The 14,926-nt window shown below is 38.1% G+C and overlaps 1 protein-coding gene across 5 annotated transcripts in view; it reads right to left on the bottom strand.

Moving 5' to 3' along the window:
* Window positions 1–322: 322 nt before the first annotated feature.
* ect2 (epithelial cell transforming 2) overlaps window positions 323–14,926 on the bottom strand; it is a 41,277-nt gene continuing 26,673 nt past the window's right edge. For 3 of the 5 annotated variants that reach the window (XM_018696356.2, XM_018696357.2, XM_018696358.2), the window contains 7 exons: window positions 14,442–14,561; window positions 11,440–11,578; window positions 9,106–9,260; window positions 7,509–7,616; window positions 6,866–7,003; window positions 5,176–5,770; window positions 323–1,984 (listed from right to left, as the gene is read on the bottom strand). In XM_018696356.2, coding sequence (XP_018551872.1) covers window positions 5,207–5,770; window positions 6,866–7,003; window positions 7,509–7,616; window positions 9,106–9,260; window positions 11,440–11,578; window positions 14,442–14,561 — 1,224 coding nt within the window. In that variant the 3' untranslated portion in view covers window positions 323–1,984; window positions 5,176–5,206. The remainder of the gene's footprint in view (window positions 1,985–5,175; window positions 5,771–6,865; window positions 7,004–7,508; window positions 7,617–9,105; window positions 9,261–11,439; window positions 11,579–14,441; window positions 14,562–14,926) is intronic. The other 2 variants (XM_018696359.2, XM_018696360.2) reach the window with 1 other exon arrangement.

The raw sequence follows: 14,926 nt of genomic DNA, 5'->3' as shown, positions 1-14,926 counted from the left end.
CTCATTCATTCATTATCTATACTGCTTATCCATTAAGGGTCATAGGGGGCCGGAGCATATCCCAGCTGACACTGGGCGTACACCTCGCCGTTGCCAGTCACAAGACTTCTACAGAAAAATCACAAGCGCCACTCAAAGTAGGTTGCAAATCACAAACAGGCCATCAAAGATCCCAGACTCAAGGAGTCTTGGAGGCTCCAAGAATATTTTTCAAATCAAACATTTCACTACCAACCGAAGCAGTTTAATTGGCTTTTATCTAAAGTGAAAATCTTCCATTTTCCAAAATTAACATGTTGACAAACAGTGGAAAACCAGGACATAAAGAGGAAATGAAAATTTATTTTAACACAAATTTTAGTCAGCTCCCCTACAAATGAACAGAATGTATAACTTTTTTAATGTTGAGGTGATAGAAGAGACATACATAGAGTAGGAGAACAAAGCAGAACTCTTAAGGTACATGTTTAAGTGCATTTAATACAGAATTGAAACCACCAGAGACGACTGAAGCTCAAAGAAAACAAATGAGTGAAACAACACATATAACTGGGGGGGGGGTTAACATAAATAGCAAGAAAAGAAGAATAATAAAAAGAATACATGTATAAAATGTGTTCATTAAGAATAAATATGTACACTGACGCAGGATCCCTTCTTGAACATAGACATAGATACACAGACACAATGTAGACAGACTAAAATCCTCTTTTAAAATTTGGATGGTCGTACAGGAAATCAGAGCATACGCACTTTTATTCTTCTCCACCGAATCTCTTAAATGTTAAAATAGAAGCTTTATAAAAGCTGGAAGCTATCATGAATTTACATTAAAAGGTGGGTTAATTACAATAAGTAATATCTGGTTAAATTTAGCCTAGCCCCATTACAATAAAACAACATTAAATCTAAGTTAATATACAGCTCTCTCACAGAGTAAACTAATAAAAAAAAAACAATGACACAGTAAAGGGCAAGAAAGGTAAAAAATTTTAACTGGTTAGCAACCTGCATTTGTTATCTGTTACCTTTGTTGCCTGTAGTCTGCACAGAAATATGTCAGCATCTAAAATTAAATGTTAATTTACTTTACTAAAGTACAGTGAAATTAAACAAACATCCAGGAACATCTGGGGACAGCATGCAGTCCTCATTTAAACCAGAGGATGAGACATGTTGTTTACTTGGTCTGTAGTTAGTGTTAACAATTCACTGTACAATGATGACAAATCAGGACTCTGAACAGGCAATGTATGTATACAAAATGTAACAAAGTACATTAACAGAAAATGAATTACGTCAAGAGAATATATTAACAAATACAGACAATAAGCAGAGCATCCTTCATTTAGAAAGGTATGGCAAACTTTACCAGAACCAGTGGTAATCACATACCTATAACACCCTAGCATGGTGTAGTACCGTTCCAGTTAGCTCCTAGTAATATGAATTCAAGCGTTGTGTATGTTTGGAAAGACGCACCGAACTGCCTTGTCAGATCAGGAATGGTATCATCTTTTTCTTGCTACTTCTCAGTAACACAGACTAGTTCTAGCTGAATACATCATATGTTGGTGAATAATTGTTTTATTGTTTTAACCCTACTTGACCCACGTTCCAGCTAGGAGGCACTCTTAGCAGTAGCTGGACAATTCTGATATTGCCACATAACAGATTGATGTCTCTGGCTACAGCGCATTTTTCCAAATATAGCTAAATGCCATTTCTTCTGGATTTGAAGAGTTTGTCAAGAGCTCCAGTGATGGACACTGCTTTGCATGTAGCTTTAACTTTGTACACATGTCCATGGCAGATGTTGCTGTTAGCGCTTGGTCAAGGAGGAGGAGCTGAAAAGATGTGCTGACCCCTGCAGGTTTTTCCAGGTAACAGCGTCTCAGAAGAGGTGGGTGGTCGAACGGCTGAATGTGTGATACTTCCGCTCAAACATGGACGGCAGATTGACCATGGAGGGGGAATGGTGTGCCTGTAGAGATATATATATAGAGAGAGAAAAAGGTAAGGACAACAAAAAAGAAAAATGTGTGGGAAGGAGAGGCAAGAAAAACTTGAGATAAGATATTAATTGCGTTGTTAAAGTGTCATTTGACATTATTAAAACTCTCTTCTACGTTTTTGGCTCCTTATTGGTAATATCATTGCACTGTCCAAGTTAACTGCTAAGATCCAGAGATACTGCCACATCACTACATTAAACTTTGGAAAGAATTCTGAGCAGTCAGATGCTAAGGAAGTCTGTAAACCATCCTCTATAGTTAATCAAACTTAGTTGGAGGAGAGAACAAAGGTGAACTGCAAAACTGTCCAGTGTAAATATCTATCACAGTTTATTGTAGACAGTGAACACCTTGGCTGTCACTTTTTCAAAATGTTCACTTCCAACAAATGTGAACTAATATGTATAGGTATATTATTTGGATTAATTTGCATGCACTCACACAGCCTAGACAACATTTTAGCATTTATATTATCAGTTCATTCACAGTGCATCTGCTGCCTCCTTGACGGAGTGAAGAGCTCACAGGTTAGCCTGGTTTCAGACTTCTTTATCACCACTAACATCCTTGATGTCTTCAGCAAGGTGACTCTGAAATAGTTGTGTAATTGTAAAGGCTCAAAATGGCTTCTGTTTATCCAACATCTGTGCTGCACCAGTTGCAAAACAAATAGGTCAAAGGTCACCATTTTTGAACACAGGAAAACTTTCCACCATTTTCCACCACTTGCCTCACATACTCAGCACTTTGAACTATTACTTTACATTTTATTCTTAATATTTCATAAAATTATTCATTGTATTACTCTGCCCTACGTGTTTCATTAAGATCTGTGTTTGCGTGCTCTGCTACATTTTTGAATTTTTCTTTTTAATTGCCCCTCTTGGTAATTGAGTTAAAGTGAGTTGCATTTTTACAAGGCAGCAAACAGTCTTAGCTTTATTAATCTGAATCTAAATCAAAGAGAACATCTGTCAGTTTACTAATAGTTCAAAAGGGCATGCTATAGTTCAGATGAATACAGGGCATGGCCTGCTGCACAATGTAAACTTTGATTAAGAACATTACAAATTCTTTTCTTTATGTATTTAAATACAAATAAACAGCAGTCCTTATTTATAAGATACAAATGTGAAGTGAAGTCCTTCACTGGTCTGTATATCATTAAACCAACAAATACAAAATGAGGTTTGGAGATTTGTGTTTAGATAACCCCTCAAGTAAGTTATGTACTGCAAAGGATTTAAAAAGCTGATAAAGGTATCCATGCTGTGCGCGCTGTGTTTACTACACACAGAGAGACCTGAAAGGTGCACCTCAGCCAACAAATGAAATACAAGTGAACATAATCCATTGAAACATGGAGGGTGCTTCAGCCTTTGCAGTCTTCAAATATCAGTGTTTGGATTATTTATTTGGTTTAAGCATTTACTTGTTTCCTGTGATTGTTGTGCTTCCATGGCTCTGTGCTTTTGTCTGCTTTGCCCAGGAGCAGCAGGTTCTGGAGTTTTTAAGTGTGGTGCAGGTAGAGGTTTGCAAACTGGACTCAAGTAGGACTGTGGCAGGGAAATTATAAACATGTATGCACAAGTTCAAACTTTTTTTTTTTTTTTTTTGACATTTTGACCAACTTTGAGCAACTTGTTTGCTTGTGGCATACAGAATGGATATTAGTCGGTTATAAACCTGATTGGAGTGTTACTGTGTTTTAGAGGGATTGCACATAGCACAGGATGGCAGCAGAATTCAATGAGTGACTACTGTATGCCCCAAAAACTTCCTTTAATGGGTGCAAAGGTACCTTGAAGAGCAGGAGTCAGGTGCCTGCTTGTGTCCTTGTAGGTTTTAGCAAAAATATGAGCATACAGACTTTCTCCCTGAAAATTAGTGGAGACATAGTAACACTGCATTTCTGACACAATCCGGTGGTCCTTCCAACCACTGCTCATATCACAAAGTAATTAAAAAAGAGCTGAAATGAATTAAACATAGATCAACAGCTGACTGCCCAACTGACCAACTATGTTTTGACTATGAATGAGAATGCTTAAAATCACACTGATATACAAGATAGGAATAAAACTGGCAATTCATTGGCTGGTTACAGTGAACAGGCTTATGTATGGTTCATTGTGAGTGATAATCTCCAAATAGGTAACTCTAATTCTCTTATGTCAAATCCCATGTCTTTAGTATAAATACCTTTCATACAGGTAGAGCTGTGTTTATACCACTGAGAAGTAGTGAAATGGCTGAGGTGAACATTGGACATAATGCTCTTATCACAAGTGATAAAAAGTAGTGATTAAAATGTAGGACAGGTGACCTGCCATCAGACATTAAAGCTCAGATGAGAAGTCAGCCTTGCTCCCATGAATACATTGACATTTCAATTCTAGTGAGCTGTTTTTATGTAAACTAGCCAAAACACACAAAGAGCATTGCATCAAAAATTAAAGGCATGCCTTGACATTTGGATTTTTACTCTTGATATTTCCTCAACTGACTCTTAACATTAGTCATTTAAGTTCTTTCTAAAGGAACTGCTTATATTGAAAGATTCAAAAACCTCTAAAAGCTAATTTAAACCTGATTAACACCTGTTAATTTGAATTATACAATTATGAGGAAAACAAAATACACTGTATCTCATGACATGCCTTTACAGAAGCCTTTTTCCCTGAGGGAAAGCAGGTTTCCACTTGGACAAAACTCTTGCCCCAGCTCTAGCACACCCTTTTGCATGTAGCCCACTATTAGTAGCAACCACCAAGTGAATATTACCAGCCACCACCATTAAGTTACCTGGGTGATCCATACAAACAAAGCTATTCCAAATCAACCCTTAAAATCTCTGCCCTGTATACTTATGTCAATCTCAGCTGGGGAGAAGCATTACAACCACACCACTGGAATGTTTCTAACCCCCTTGTATCTAATCACTGGCACTCACAGTTCAGCTGTTGAGCAGACCCTTATTAATATGATCTATTATTGTCGCAGAGTCACAGCTTCTAAGGAGTTGATTTGGGACTAGAAATGCACCATGGATGTTAAAAGCAAGAAACAGTGCATACAGATGGTAGTAGGGTTAAATTTGAAATTAAAATTGTACTGATGTGCCCCCAGTTGAAACTAGATAACAATAATGTTTGCTCACATGAGGCTCCAGGATTGAGTTTAGCGATGGCTTAGAGCAGAGTCTCCCTGCGATGACTGGTCAGGACAGCCTTGTGTGGGTCCAAGGGGACTTGGGGATCCCTGCACGACTCAGAAAAGGTCCTGCCTTTGACATTAACAGGCTGAGGAGCCAGGGACCTTAGCTGTAACCCTACAGAGGATAGGTGTCTGGGAACATCTTGGCTTGATTTTGGCTGGGAATTTTTTGAGTTGAGCTGAGTGGGGTTTCGGATAGCAGGAATGGAAGTGGAGGTGGAACGGTTTGAAGTGGTGGACTGCTGGGAAGTGGGGAGACTTGAATGAGGTTGTGCTGGTTGGGCCAATAATGATGCATGAATGATGGACTTGGGGTCTTGGGTGCTAGAGTAATAGTTGGGGCACAATCCCTGGCTGAACTCAGGAGCAGTGCTGGGACCAGGGCTATTGGCAAGGTTTTGGCCTGGGCTGCAGGGGGTACGGATACAGACAGGGACCCTGGCTCTGACAGGAGGGTGGTCAAGAGAGTTAGAGCGCTGCACCACAGCATTGCTCTTGGCAGAATCACTCAAACTGAATGTAGAGGCAGAGCGAGACATCTAGAGTATATAATAAAGGGGAGACACATATGGAGCAGCAATTTACACATCATGAAGGAGAACAAGATGAGACAGCAAGAGAATAGACTTACTGAAACAAAATACAAGGAGAGAGGATGGTAAAACAAAAGACAGAAACACTTCTCTTCATCTAGAGCAGTACAGAAGGTAGAGAGGGGAGAAAATGAATACCACATAGTAAGACAGAAATGTCAGACTTTAAGTTCTCGTGCAGAGTAAGGGAGACACCTGAAGGCAGAAATTTAATAAACATACCTGGAAATATATGGTTGTGATTACAGTATTTCCTAGTATTTCCCAGATGCCAGATGTGGATGCTGCTATATCTGTGTATAGGCTAATGTCAGCACACTTAAGTGATTACAAAAGTCTGTAATATATAATAAATATAATGGAAAATAGATTTTTCCATAACTTGCAGCATTTCCCCTTGTTTCCTTCTTCACACTCTCTTATGTCATAAAATAAAGTATTATGAAATTAACCATTTAACACATCAACTATTACAGAAAAACTGTAGAAAAATGAGTAAGGAAATTGCCAAAATAACACAGTCCTACAAAAGAGCAGAACAAAGTCCCAGCACATAAGAACCTGAGCCCTTCCCCTGCTTTTCAATCAAGTTAGATCAAAGCAACTGACACCAACTGAAAACTGTTCCATCATGGACTGATCGATAGATCAATGGCCTGTTACTTGGCAAAAGGAAAAAGAGATGGCAAGAATAGCAAGGGGATTAGACCGACAGATAGATGGACAGAGACACCGCCAACAGCCACACAGTATTACCACACATTAACCCACAAAACACACATATTGGTCTTTTAATAACAAAGAATATGAAACAGCATTGTGTTAAAAAAAAAAAGAGATGTAATATTAAACACTACTGGAAAATACCTACGTTTGTGTATTAGTTAGGTCTTGATTAAGACAAACAGAAGAAGTATTAAGGCTCACTTTAAATTAGTGTGGCTATACCATCAGTACAGCTCATGTTGTCTGCCTGGTAACAGGTAAGTGATAAAATTGTAATACAGTGATAAAATAACAGAAATAAATAAACAGACTTACAGCCAGTGTGGAGCTGCTGCTGCTCATGCGGTTTTCACAACTCAGCCTCTGGTTTTTCTCATCTGGAGTACTGTTGGCCATGAACGCCCTCTGGATCACACGTTTTGGGGTCTTAGTGAAAGAAAATGCCCTCGTCACCTAGCACACACATACCCAGAGAATGTCAGTAATTAATATTTTTGTTTTGTTTTGCAGTATCCGTCACTGCTGAGGACAGATACACATCCTGTTGTTCTTTACTTGTTCCAAACACACAGTCACATAACACACTCACAGCACTCACGGAGAACCATTATAACAACAAAGGTAAAAACTTTCAATAAAAAAGTGTGGTTTGTTAAATTGTTGTGGCTATATTTTTAAAAAAGTAAAAAAAAAAAAAAAAAAAGCAAGTAAGCAAGCACTGCATGATGTGTAAATTGTCTACTTTGTGGAAACTGACTTATTCCAACATGCACAAAAAGGTTATTTTAAGTTAAAAAGTAACATCGATGATGAGTAACACTGATGAAAATTTGTCAACTTTTATGGGGGCAACACTATTTGGCTCCTTACCATATACAGTATATTATATAATGACTCACACCTAGAAGAGGTGTAGTTGCAAAGGTTAATCATGTGAAATTGATTGTTCTTCCTTTACCTTTTTAGAGGTCTTCTTAATGGCCCTGGAGGCTTTGCTCAAGGTGCTGTCCATATCCTTGGTGTTGATCTGTAGTGAGTCTGGGTCTGTACACTGAATCATGTCCTCCTGGTTATAAAACAGATACAGCCTCAAACTCTGTATCATAAATTAATACCTAAAGTGTGTAATTCATACAGTCAATGACAATACATTCATTATGCTTTTCCTGTCAAAACAGTGGCAAGAAGGGATGAGAAGTAGGATTCACACACACACACTCTTTATTTCTCTCTCTCCCTCATCCTGCAGTTCTTTTTAACAAGCAGAGCTCTGTCTCATTGGTATTCACACTGCAACGCTGACCCAGTGAAAACGGCATTAGGAATGCAGCTGTGAGGCAGGCAGACCAGAGGTCTACATCGCCCCCTCCTGCTTACTCTGCTAAATACAGCAGATAGCCTCACCTCCATATCTTCCAATGGGCTCAATAATCATTAAACTCATAAGAAGTTGCTTTTCCATAATTTCCCCAAACCATTAAAAGGTTGGCAATATTCCAGTTATCATGCTCTCAAAAAAATCCCATGAAAAGACCAAAACCAATAAGGAATAGGCACAACTAAAAGGTACTGTATTCCCCTGTGCTATAGAACTCTGCTTTTGGAATGAAAGAAAAGGAGAAGAAAAAAAAAAAATCAACATTCCACGCTTTAGTTTCTTTTGCCTAATTTCTAAATTTCAAACTTAATTTACAGCAGCTGTAAATTACAATAGTAAACAATAATTTTATTCAGTGTCAAATCAGACAGAATCCAGAAGAGTGGGGGCAGCACCATCTCAGATTTTGTTCAAAGTTTGCCAATATAATGTTTAAGTCCCAAAACAAAGGCCTGTTAAATATTTTTGTTCAATTTTAGTTCCAATATATATATATATATATATAATATATATATATATATATATATATATATACATACATATTCTCGTTTAAGAATTTTACACATTTGTCTTCCAAGTTTGGTGAAGATGGGAAAAACAAGATATTAATGCCCTGCATAGGTGTTTTTGAGATTATAAAAATGAAATAAAATCAAGGACTGAAAAATGTGAAAACATAGGATTTAAGTAGAGATATTTTTACAGGTCTTGGTTTTGGGACCAATTTATGATATAAACTAGGTTTGAACAAAATTATGTGTTTGACAGGGGATGATCCATGTAGACTTTCTAGTCCTGTGAGTTTTGTGTTCACTGGAAGAGTATCTTTTTCTTATCTGCCTCTTTCCAAAAACATAAGCCATCACATCTCTCACATACCACAAAAACAACAAATTAATACAGAGACAAACTTTATATCTAATATAGTAATTTGAAAAGACATTGAGCGAAAGAGTGTATGCGATTGACTACTATGGTAGTAGCTTAATTGTTACCATGTTTGGGGCTTGATGATGAAACCAAGATTGGACCAATTTATTTAAGGTGAAAAAACAAACAAACAAAAAAAAAAGTTTGAGTTTAGAGAGAAGGAAGCTGAGCTATCACAGCATCCTTCGCTGCCTGACGATCTGTCAAACTACCTACTTTGTTTGTGTGCAAGTGTGTGGCTTCTCACCGCATCAGCCCTGCAGATGGTGTTGGCAACATGGCGGCAAAGTGTTCGCAGCCAGGCGCTTTTAACTGTTTCCTCTCCAGCCAGTTGGAAGCTGAACAACAAGTTCTCCTGTTCAGTTGGAGGGCGAACCACCAAGGCAAATGCATTCATACACTCTGAAAGGAGGAAGTGAAAGAGCGAGAGGGACAGACAGTGATACAGTGAGAGAGAGAAGATAATGTAGAGATTGAAGAGAAACAGATGGAAAAAACAAAAACATGGAAGACAAAATTTATCGAAACTCCTTAAACATCAAACATTACTGTTCCCTATGTAAAGACTCCATTTGTCTCTAACAATGATACTAGAGGGGTGGACAAAATAAAGGATACACCAAACTACAGCACTCCGCAGAGTAAAAGACGGAGATACCTATGTCACAGAACTGTTTAAATATTTAACTTTGCTGATTAGGAAGGCCATAAAAATGTGTAGTAGTATGTATGGTGCAGTTATCTCACGCTGTACCTTTCTGCAGCCCCAAATACCTTCCCACTTATCATCAGCATTTGTATTTCTGTTGTTGGATATTCCATTAGGCTGGTGGACTATCGTTGTACTTTTGTTTGCATGTCTAATTTTCATCTATTCACCATTTCTGTTGTAGTGAAATATTATGAACACTAATTGCCGCTAAAACAGAAACCTAACAGGTTAACAGGATTCACGGAATGAGAGGTTTGTGGATTTAAAATTACAGTCCAGGTGAACAAAAGCATAAAGTGGGAATTGGATATAACGTTAATCGTTTCCCATTCCAAATGAATGTATGAAGACTGATAACCAGTGCGAGCCAATCAAAGGAAATTTTTGAAGTTTGACCATATGAACACTGGATGTGTTTTACTTCCTGTAATTTCTTCTGTGTTCCTCATGTTCACAAGGGACGGGGGTGGGGGATCTATTATTTTCTTTTTGTACAAAAGTGTGGCAGGGTCCAAAAAGACAATATTGAAAATCAGAGGTTTGTTCAAGTACCACAATAGTGCTCCTCCTCTATTGTAAATAACGCTGTGCCTCAAGTTTATAGCAGATCACTGCTTACTAAGTGGATTGTGATAGTGGAAAAATTGGCATCAGAACTAAGTGGAAGAGTCAGAAGTCTCTAAATTGTTACTCTAAGCAAAGAGGACCTTTCTCAGCGTCAAATCATGGCTAGACTTAGTGTCTGAGCGGGCAGAGCATGGAACTCCAAAATGCTCCTAAAGAAAAGACAAAAAGTGACTGTACCATCAGAAGATCAGCAGAGCAAGTTTAGTTCCCTGGGAGATAGCAAAGCCAGATACAGAATTTGATAAACAAGATTCCAATCAGAAAAAGTTCTATCAAAAGAAGGCTGTCTTAGAGGATGAGTAGCAGTTTCTAAACCACTTCTCAGGAGGTGAAACAAAATCTCTTGGGATGGGCTAAGAAATACTAATAATAATAATATTTCACAGCTGACGACTTAAGTTCTTTATGCTGATTAATCAAAGTTTGAGATTTATGGCATTTATGATACCTGCACTGAACTCACTAAATTCTGACCAACCCTCCACACTCTGGTGGAGAAGGATTCATATTGCAGCAGGATAAACAACACCTCTCAAAGCTTGCAAAAACTATTTGAAGACCAAAGAGGACCACAGAGTCCTGATTGTCACGTGACTTCCTCCAGTAACCGGATCTCATTTGAAGAGTAAGAAAGCCAAGCAGTCTATGACATCAGAAGAAGCTCTTTGGAGCACTGGCAGATCATACTAAATAACATGGGTTATCAGATTTTACAAAAACTTGTGGAGTCCAAACAAACTCAAGTACATGCTGTCATTAAAGCAAACTGAGAACATACCAAATGCTAAGATATTCTGAAATTAACATACATTGTCAAAGATTCAACTTTTCACTCAAATTGTTACGGTGATGTTATCATGTCTGTGATGAAAACATAAGTATTATGTTAGATTAGACTGTAAAATAGAAGTATCTTTACTAGCAATCTCAGACTTTTGGTTATGTTCCCAAGTTATTATTTTAAGTATGACATTCCATCTGTGAGAGACTGGGTTTACTTGTTGAGCTGCACTCGAAGAGTAGAGACAAAAATTCTACTAAAACACTTGAATTAACAAGAGGAATTCGTGGAGCTGCTTTGTTATTGTACTGTATTACAGGGACACTCCAAAAAGGTGTAACCACATTTGGGTATTACAATAGAGTACAGATGGGAATATAAAACACCCTCAAAAAATATGGAAATGGAGTGATGTGCAGTAACTTCATTAGTTTCCGATGTACATGCTGTCACTGTATTACCCTCTGTGTCCTGCAGGTCCAACACTCTTCGAATCTGGGATAGCGGCATCAGTGCAATGTGTTTGAGTGGTGGCGGTGGTCTTGTCTGTCCCAGTGGACTCTTAAATGTACTGATCACCTTGTGTCGCTTCCTTGCAATCTGTAGAGAGACACACACACCGAAACACATGAAAAAAATGAGATGGCAACTTTGGAACTAAATGTGAAGAAAGGCAACTTACAAATAACATCCTTTACATATGTGTGTGTCCTTGGGAGATAGAATTGAGTGCTGGTGCATTTTGTAGTGTGCAGATAAAGCTATCATTTACTTGGCAATAAATCAATGAGGCATTCATAGAGGTAAACGATGCAACCCATTGATGTCATATTAATTAGGAGATGAAAAAGATGAAAGAGATCAGAGGGAAGGAGGGAGAGCAAGAGATGGGGGAGATAAAATAGGACACTACATTAAAGGTCTTTGTTATTGAGTGTGAGTGAAAAAGGTGAGTATGATAATATGAACACAAAAGTTTAGTTTCTAGCTCTATATTTTTATTCTGGTTAGTCCACTAGGTCTGCATGATTCACAATTAAAAATAAATCATCTCATATCATAATCTATCTCTGCCTGTTAACCAACTCCTCAGTTGAGCCTCTGACTGAAGCACACAGTTTTAGCTCTGGGTTCCTCCCTGAAAGTTTACTTTGTTCTGATTGGCCAACTTTCAGAAGCCTGCTGAGGGGCAGCATCCAGTGCGGGGAAGAACAGGGGAAGGAGAATGATAATAATAATGCATAATGCAGATTCTTACAGGATTCTTACTGCAGCAACAAAGATTACAGCAGGATGTCTCTGGTAAATATTACAGCCATTACCTGCTTACTGTGTCACATTATGATGGTTTTAGTCTTTCAATCATATTTTTTCTGTGAATGTTCGAGTTAACAGGTGTTTTTTGTGGGAAATGCACTAAACACCAAATGGTAACATCACTGGTAAAATGTTATTCTTCAGTTACCAAACAACTGAATAGTAAACCTGCACTGTTGGTTTTTTTGTATACTAGAGTACATTAAATGTATAAATTGAAAAAAATTACTAAGATGTTTTTTTTTTTTTTTAAGTTGAAAACCTTGTATTCAGAGCAGTCTGATGCCTAAACTTCGGTCTCACAGGAATTACTTTCACATATGTTTACCTTATTATTTGAAATTTTTCCAGGTTTAATGTTAACACCTGACACTGTAACATTTTTTATGTGACAGAAAATAAGGAAAAGCATAATAGGTCCCTTTTAATCAATGACTAGTGATAATAGAGGGGTATACTGAAGCCATACACTATAACACAACCTTCAGTCAATATACATAGAGGACTACATGGCAAACCGTCAAAAATCCATGTGTGTGGCTCTGAAATGTGAACACACTGGCTGATCAGGAGGTGTTGCAAACACGCTTATGCTGACCCTTTGCTAAATAACATGCTTGCTGACTGTGTCAGCAGTGATAGACTGCACAAACATGAAATGAAAACACCTTTTTCAACCTTGTAAATTTGCCAAAGGCAAAAATATGCTGAGATCAATGCTGAGTTAAGGAGAACGTTTTTGAACAACATTGGTTAAAGGTAAGAGTTTGAAGGCAAAGCAGCTATTTAGCACATGTTCTATACAGGAAGCGCTCTGACACAAACTCAAACAATTCACACTAATGATACATCAGGGGCAACATGGAATTCAGTATCTAACCGAATACTGGGGACTACTATGGACTGGAGGAGCCAGGGAACCACTGACCTGATTAGTGGACAACCCGCTCTACCTCCTGAACCACAGCTGCCCTGGGTAGGGCCATCCTTTGCTCTCAAAACAGCCTCAATTTTTCATGGTATGGATTCCACATGCTGGAAACATTCTGTTAAGATTCTGGTCTATGTTGACATGATTGTGTCACATTTTTGCAGATTTGTAATTCTATCAGATTCCAATGGTGTTGCATTGGATTCAACAGATTCTGGTGACTGGGGAGGCCACTGAAGTACACCATGTTCACAACACCAGTTTGAGATGCATTTTGCTTTGTGACATGGAGCATTAGCCATTATTTACATGAAAGTGTCAACATCATTTCCAATGACATGCAATTCAAACAGGAGATGTCGAATTCATATGGAATATGGAATTCTACATGTGGCTCCAGTTCCACCATGAGATCCCCAAATCCATCTCCTGAAACACAACCAAAGAGCTCAGATGCTTTGGTATCATGATTGTCTATTCAGGAATACTTTGCTACCTAGTGTCCTCCATTTTCATAGCAAAGAACATAACATTACTAAGCCTAGTTTAATGAGGTCAGTTGGCCATGCTATAGGTCAAGCTGACGGTGAAAACTACAGTCTGTTGCAGTCAATTAAATTTTAAATTCAAACAAGCTATAACAGAACGAATATTAACTTTTCCCCCCATGTTTGAGTGACTGTTTGAAATGCAAATAAAAAGCGGCAGCCCTTGTGTATAGTGTGTGTAATCTGTGACAGTTGAACATGACGCTGCCATGTAGTTTGGGGGTAATGTGTTCCAGGGGATGTCATACATATAAAATGGGACTAGAATAAAACTGAAGGTAAATGTCATTAGTATTAGCAATCTTTACATATTAGCATGTGGTACAACACTGTAGTTAACTACTACTTTTGGCATATAAACTGTAACGACACATTTTGAAATCTCTAGCTCTCTTTTGCCTCAAAGGTCAGCATCATCAAGAGGGCCTGCTAATGGCAAACAGTGCAAACCTGCAGATCAGAATCACCACAGTTGACCCCAAGACCCCAATTAGATGTTTGTGCATATTTACTTTGTTCGTTCTAGTGAGATAATTAATAGACTACATAATACACAAAAACCTTGAGATTAGACTATGGTAAAACAGCTTAATTAGACAAGAATGTGTGTGTAACTATAACTGTGTAAGATGGTCAAAAGTTTATCAGTGTTTATGTGCATTCACACCTCAAGGCAGTCGTTGAAGAGGAAGAGTGTGACATGTTCTCCACGATCACAGGGCTGGTCTCCCAGGGCGATTGTTTCTACTCGGTAAACCAGACTCCGATGGGATGACAGCAAGTTGGCCTGCAGAAAAGACAAAGCACACATATTAGGTTTTGCTGTCTTTATTCAAGTTAATACCTTCCTCAGTGTGTTAATGTTTTCTCTGTGAAATATAGAAATGTTAATATATTATATATATAAACTTATACATACAGACACACTTCAGTGCTGTTGTACCATCAGGACAAGCATTCATCAATACATATATCATATACACATACATACATATCAGTGGTATCAAGACATGCATTCATCTTGTAATTCATTGCCCTCTTTTTGGCCACAGTAGTGTATACTGATTACTTAGTTTACTTAGGCCAGATCACCAATTCTAGGAAGAGTCATGGGGGTTCCAAACTTATTTAATTTCATAAATGATGATGTGC

The sequence above is a fragment of the Lates calcarifer genome, linkage group LG17, assembly GCF_001640805.2.
Source record: "Lates calcarifer isolate ASB-BC8 linkage group LG17, TLL_Latcal_v3, whole genome shotgun sequence".
Taxonomy (NCBI): domain Eukaryota; kingdom Metazoa; phylum Chordata; class Actinopteri; family Centropomidae; genus Lates; species Lates calcarifer.
The sequence above is the reverse complement of the archived record's forward strand: the minus strand, read 5'-3'. Positions and strand labels throughout refer to the sequence as shown.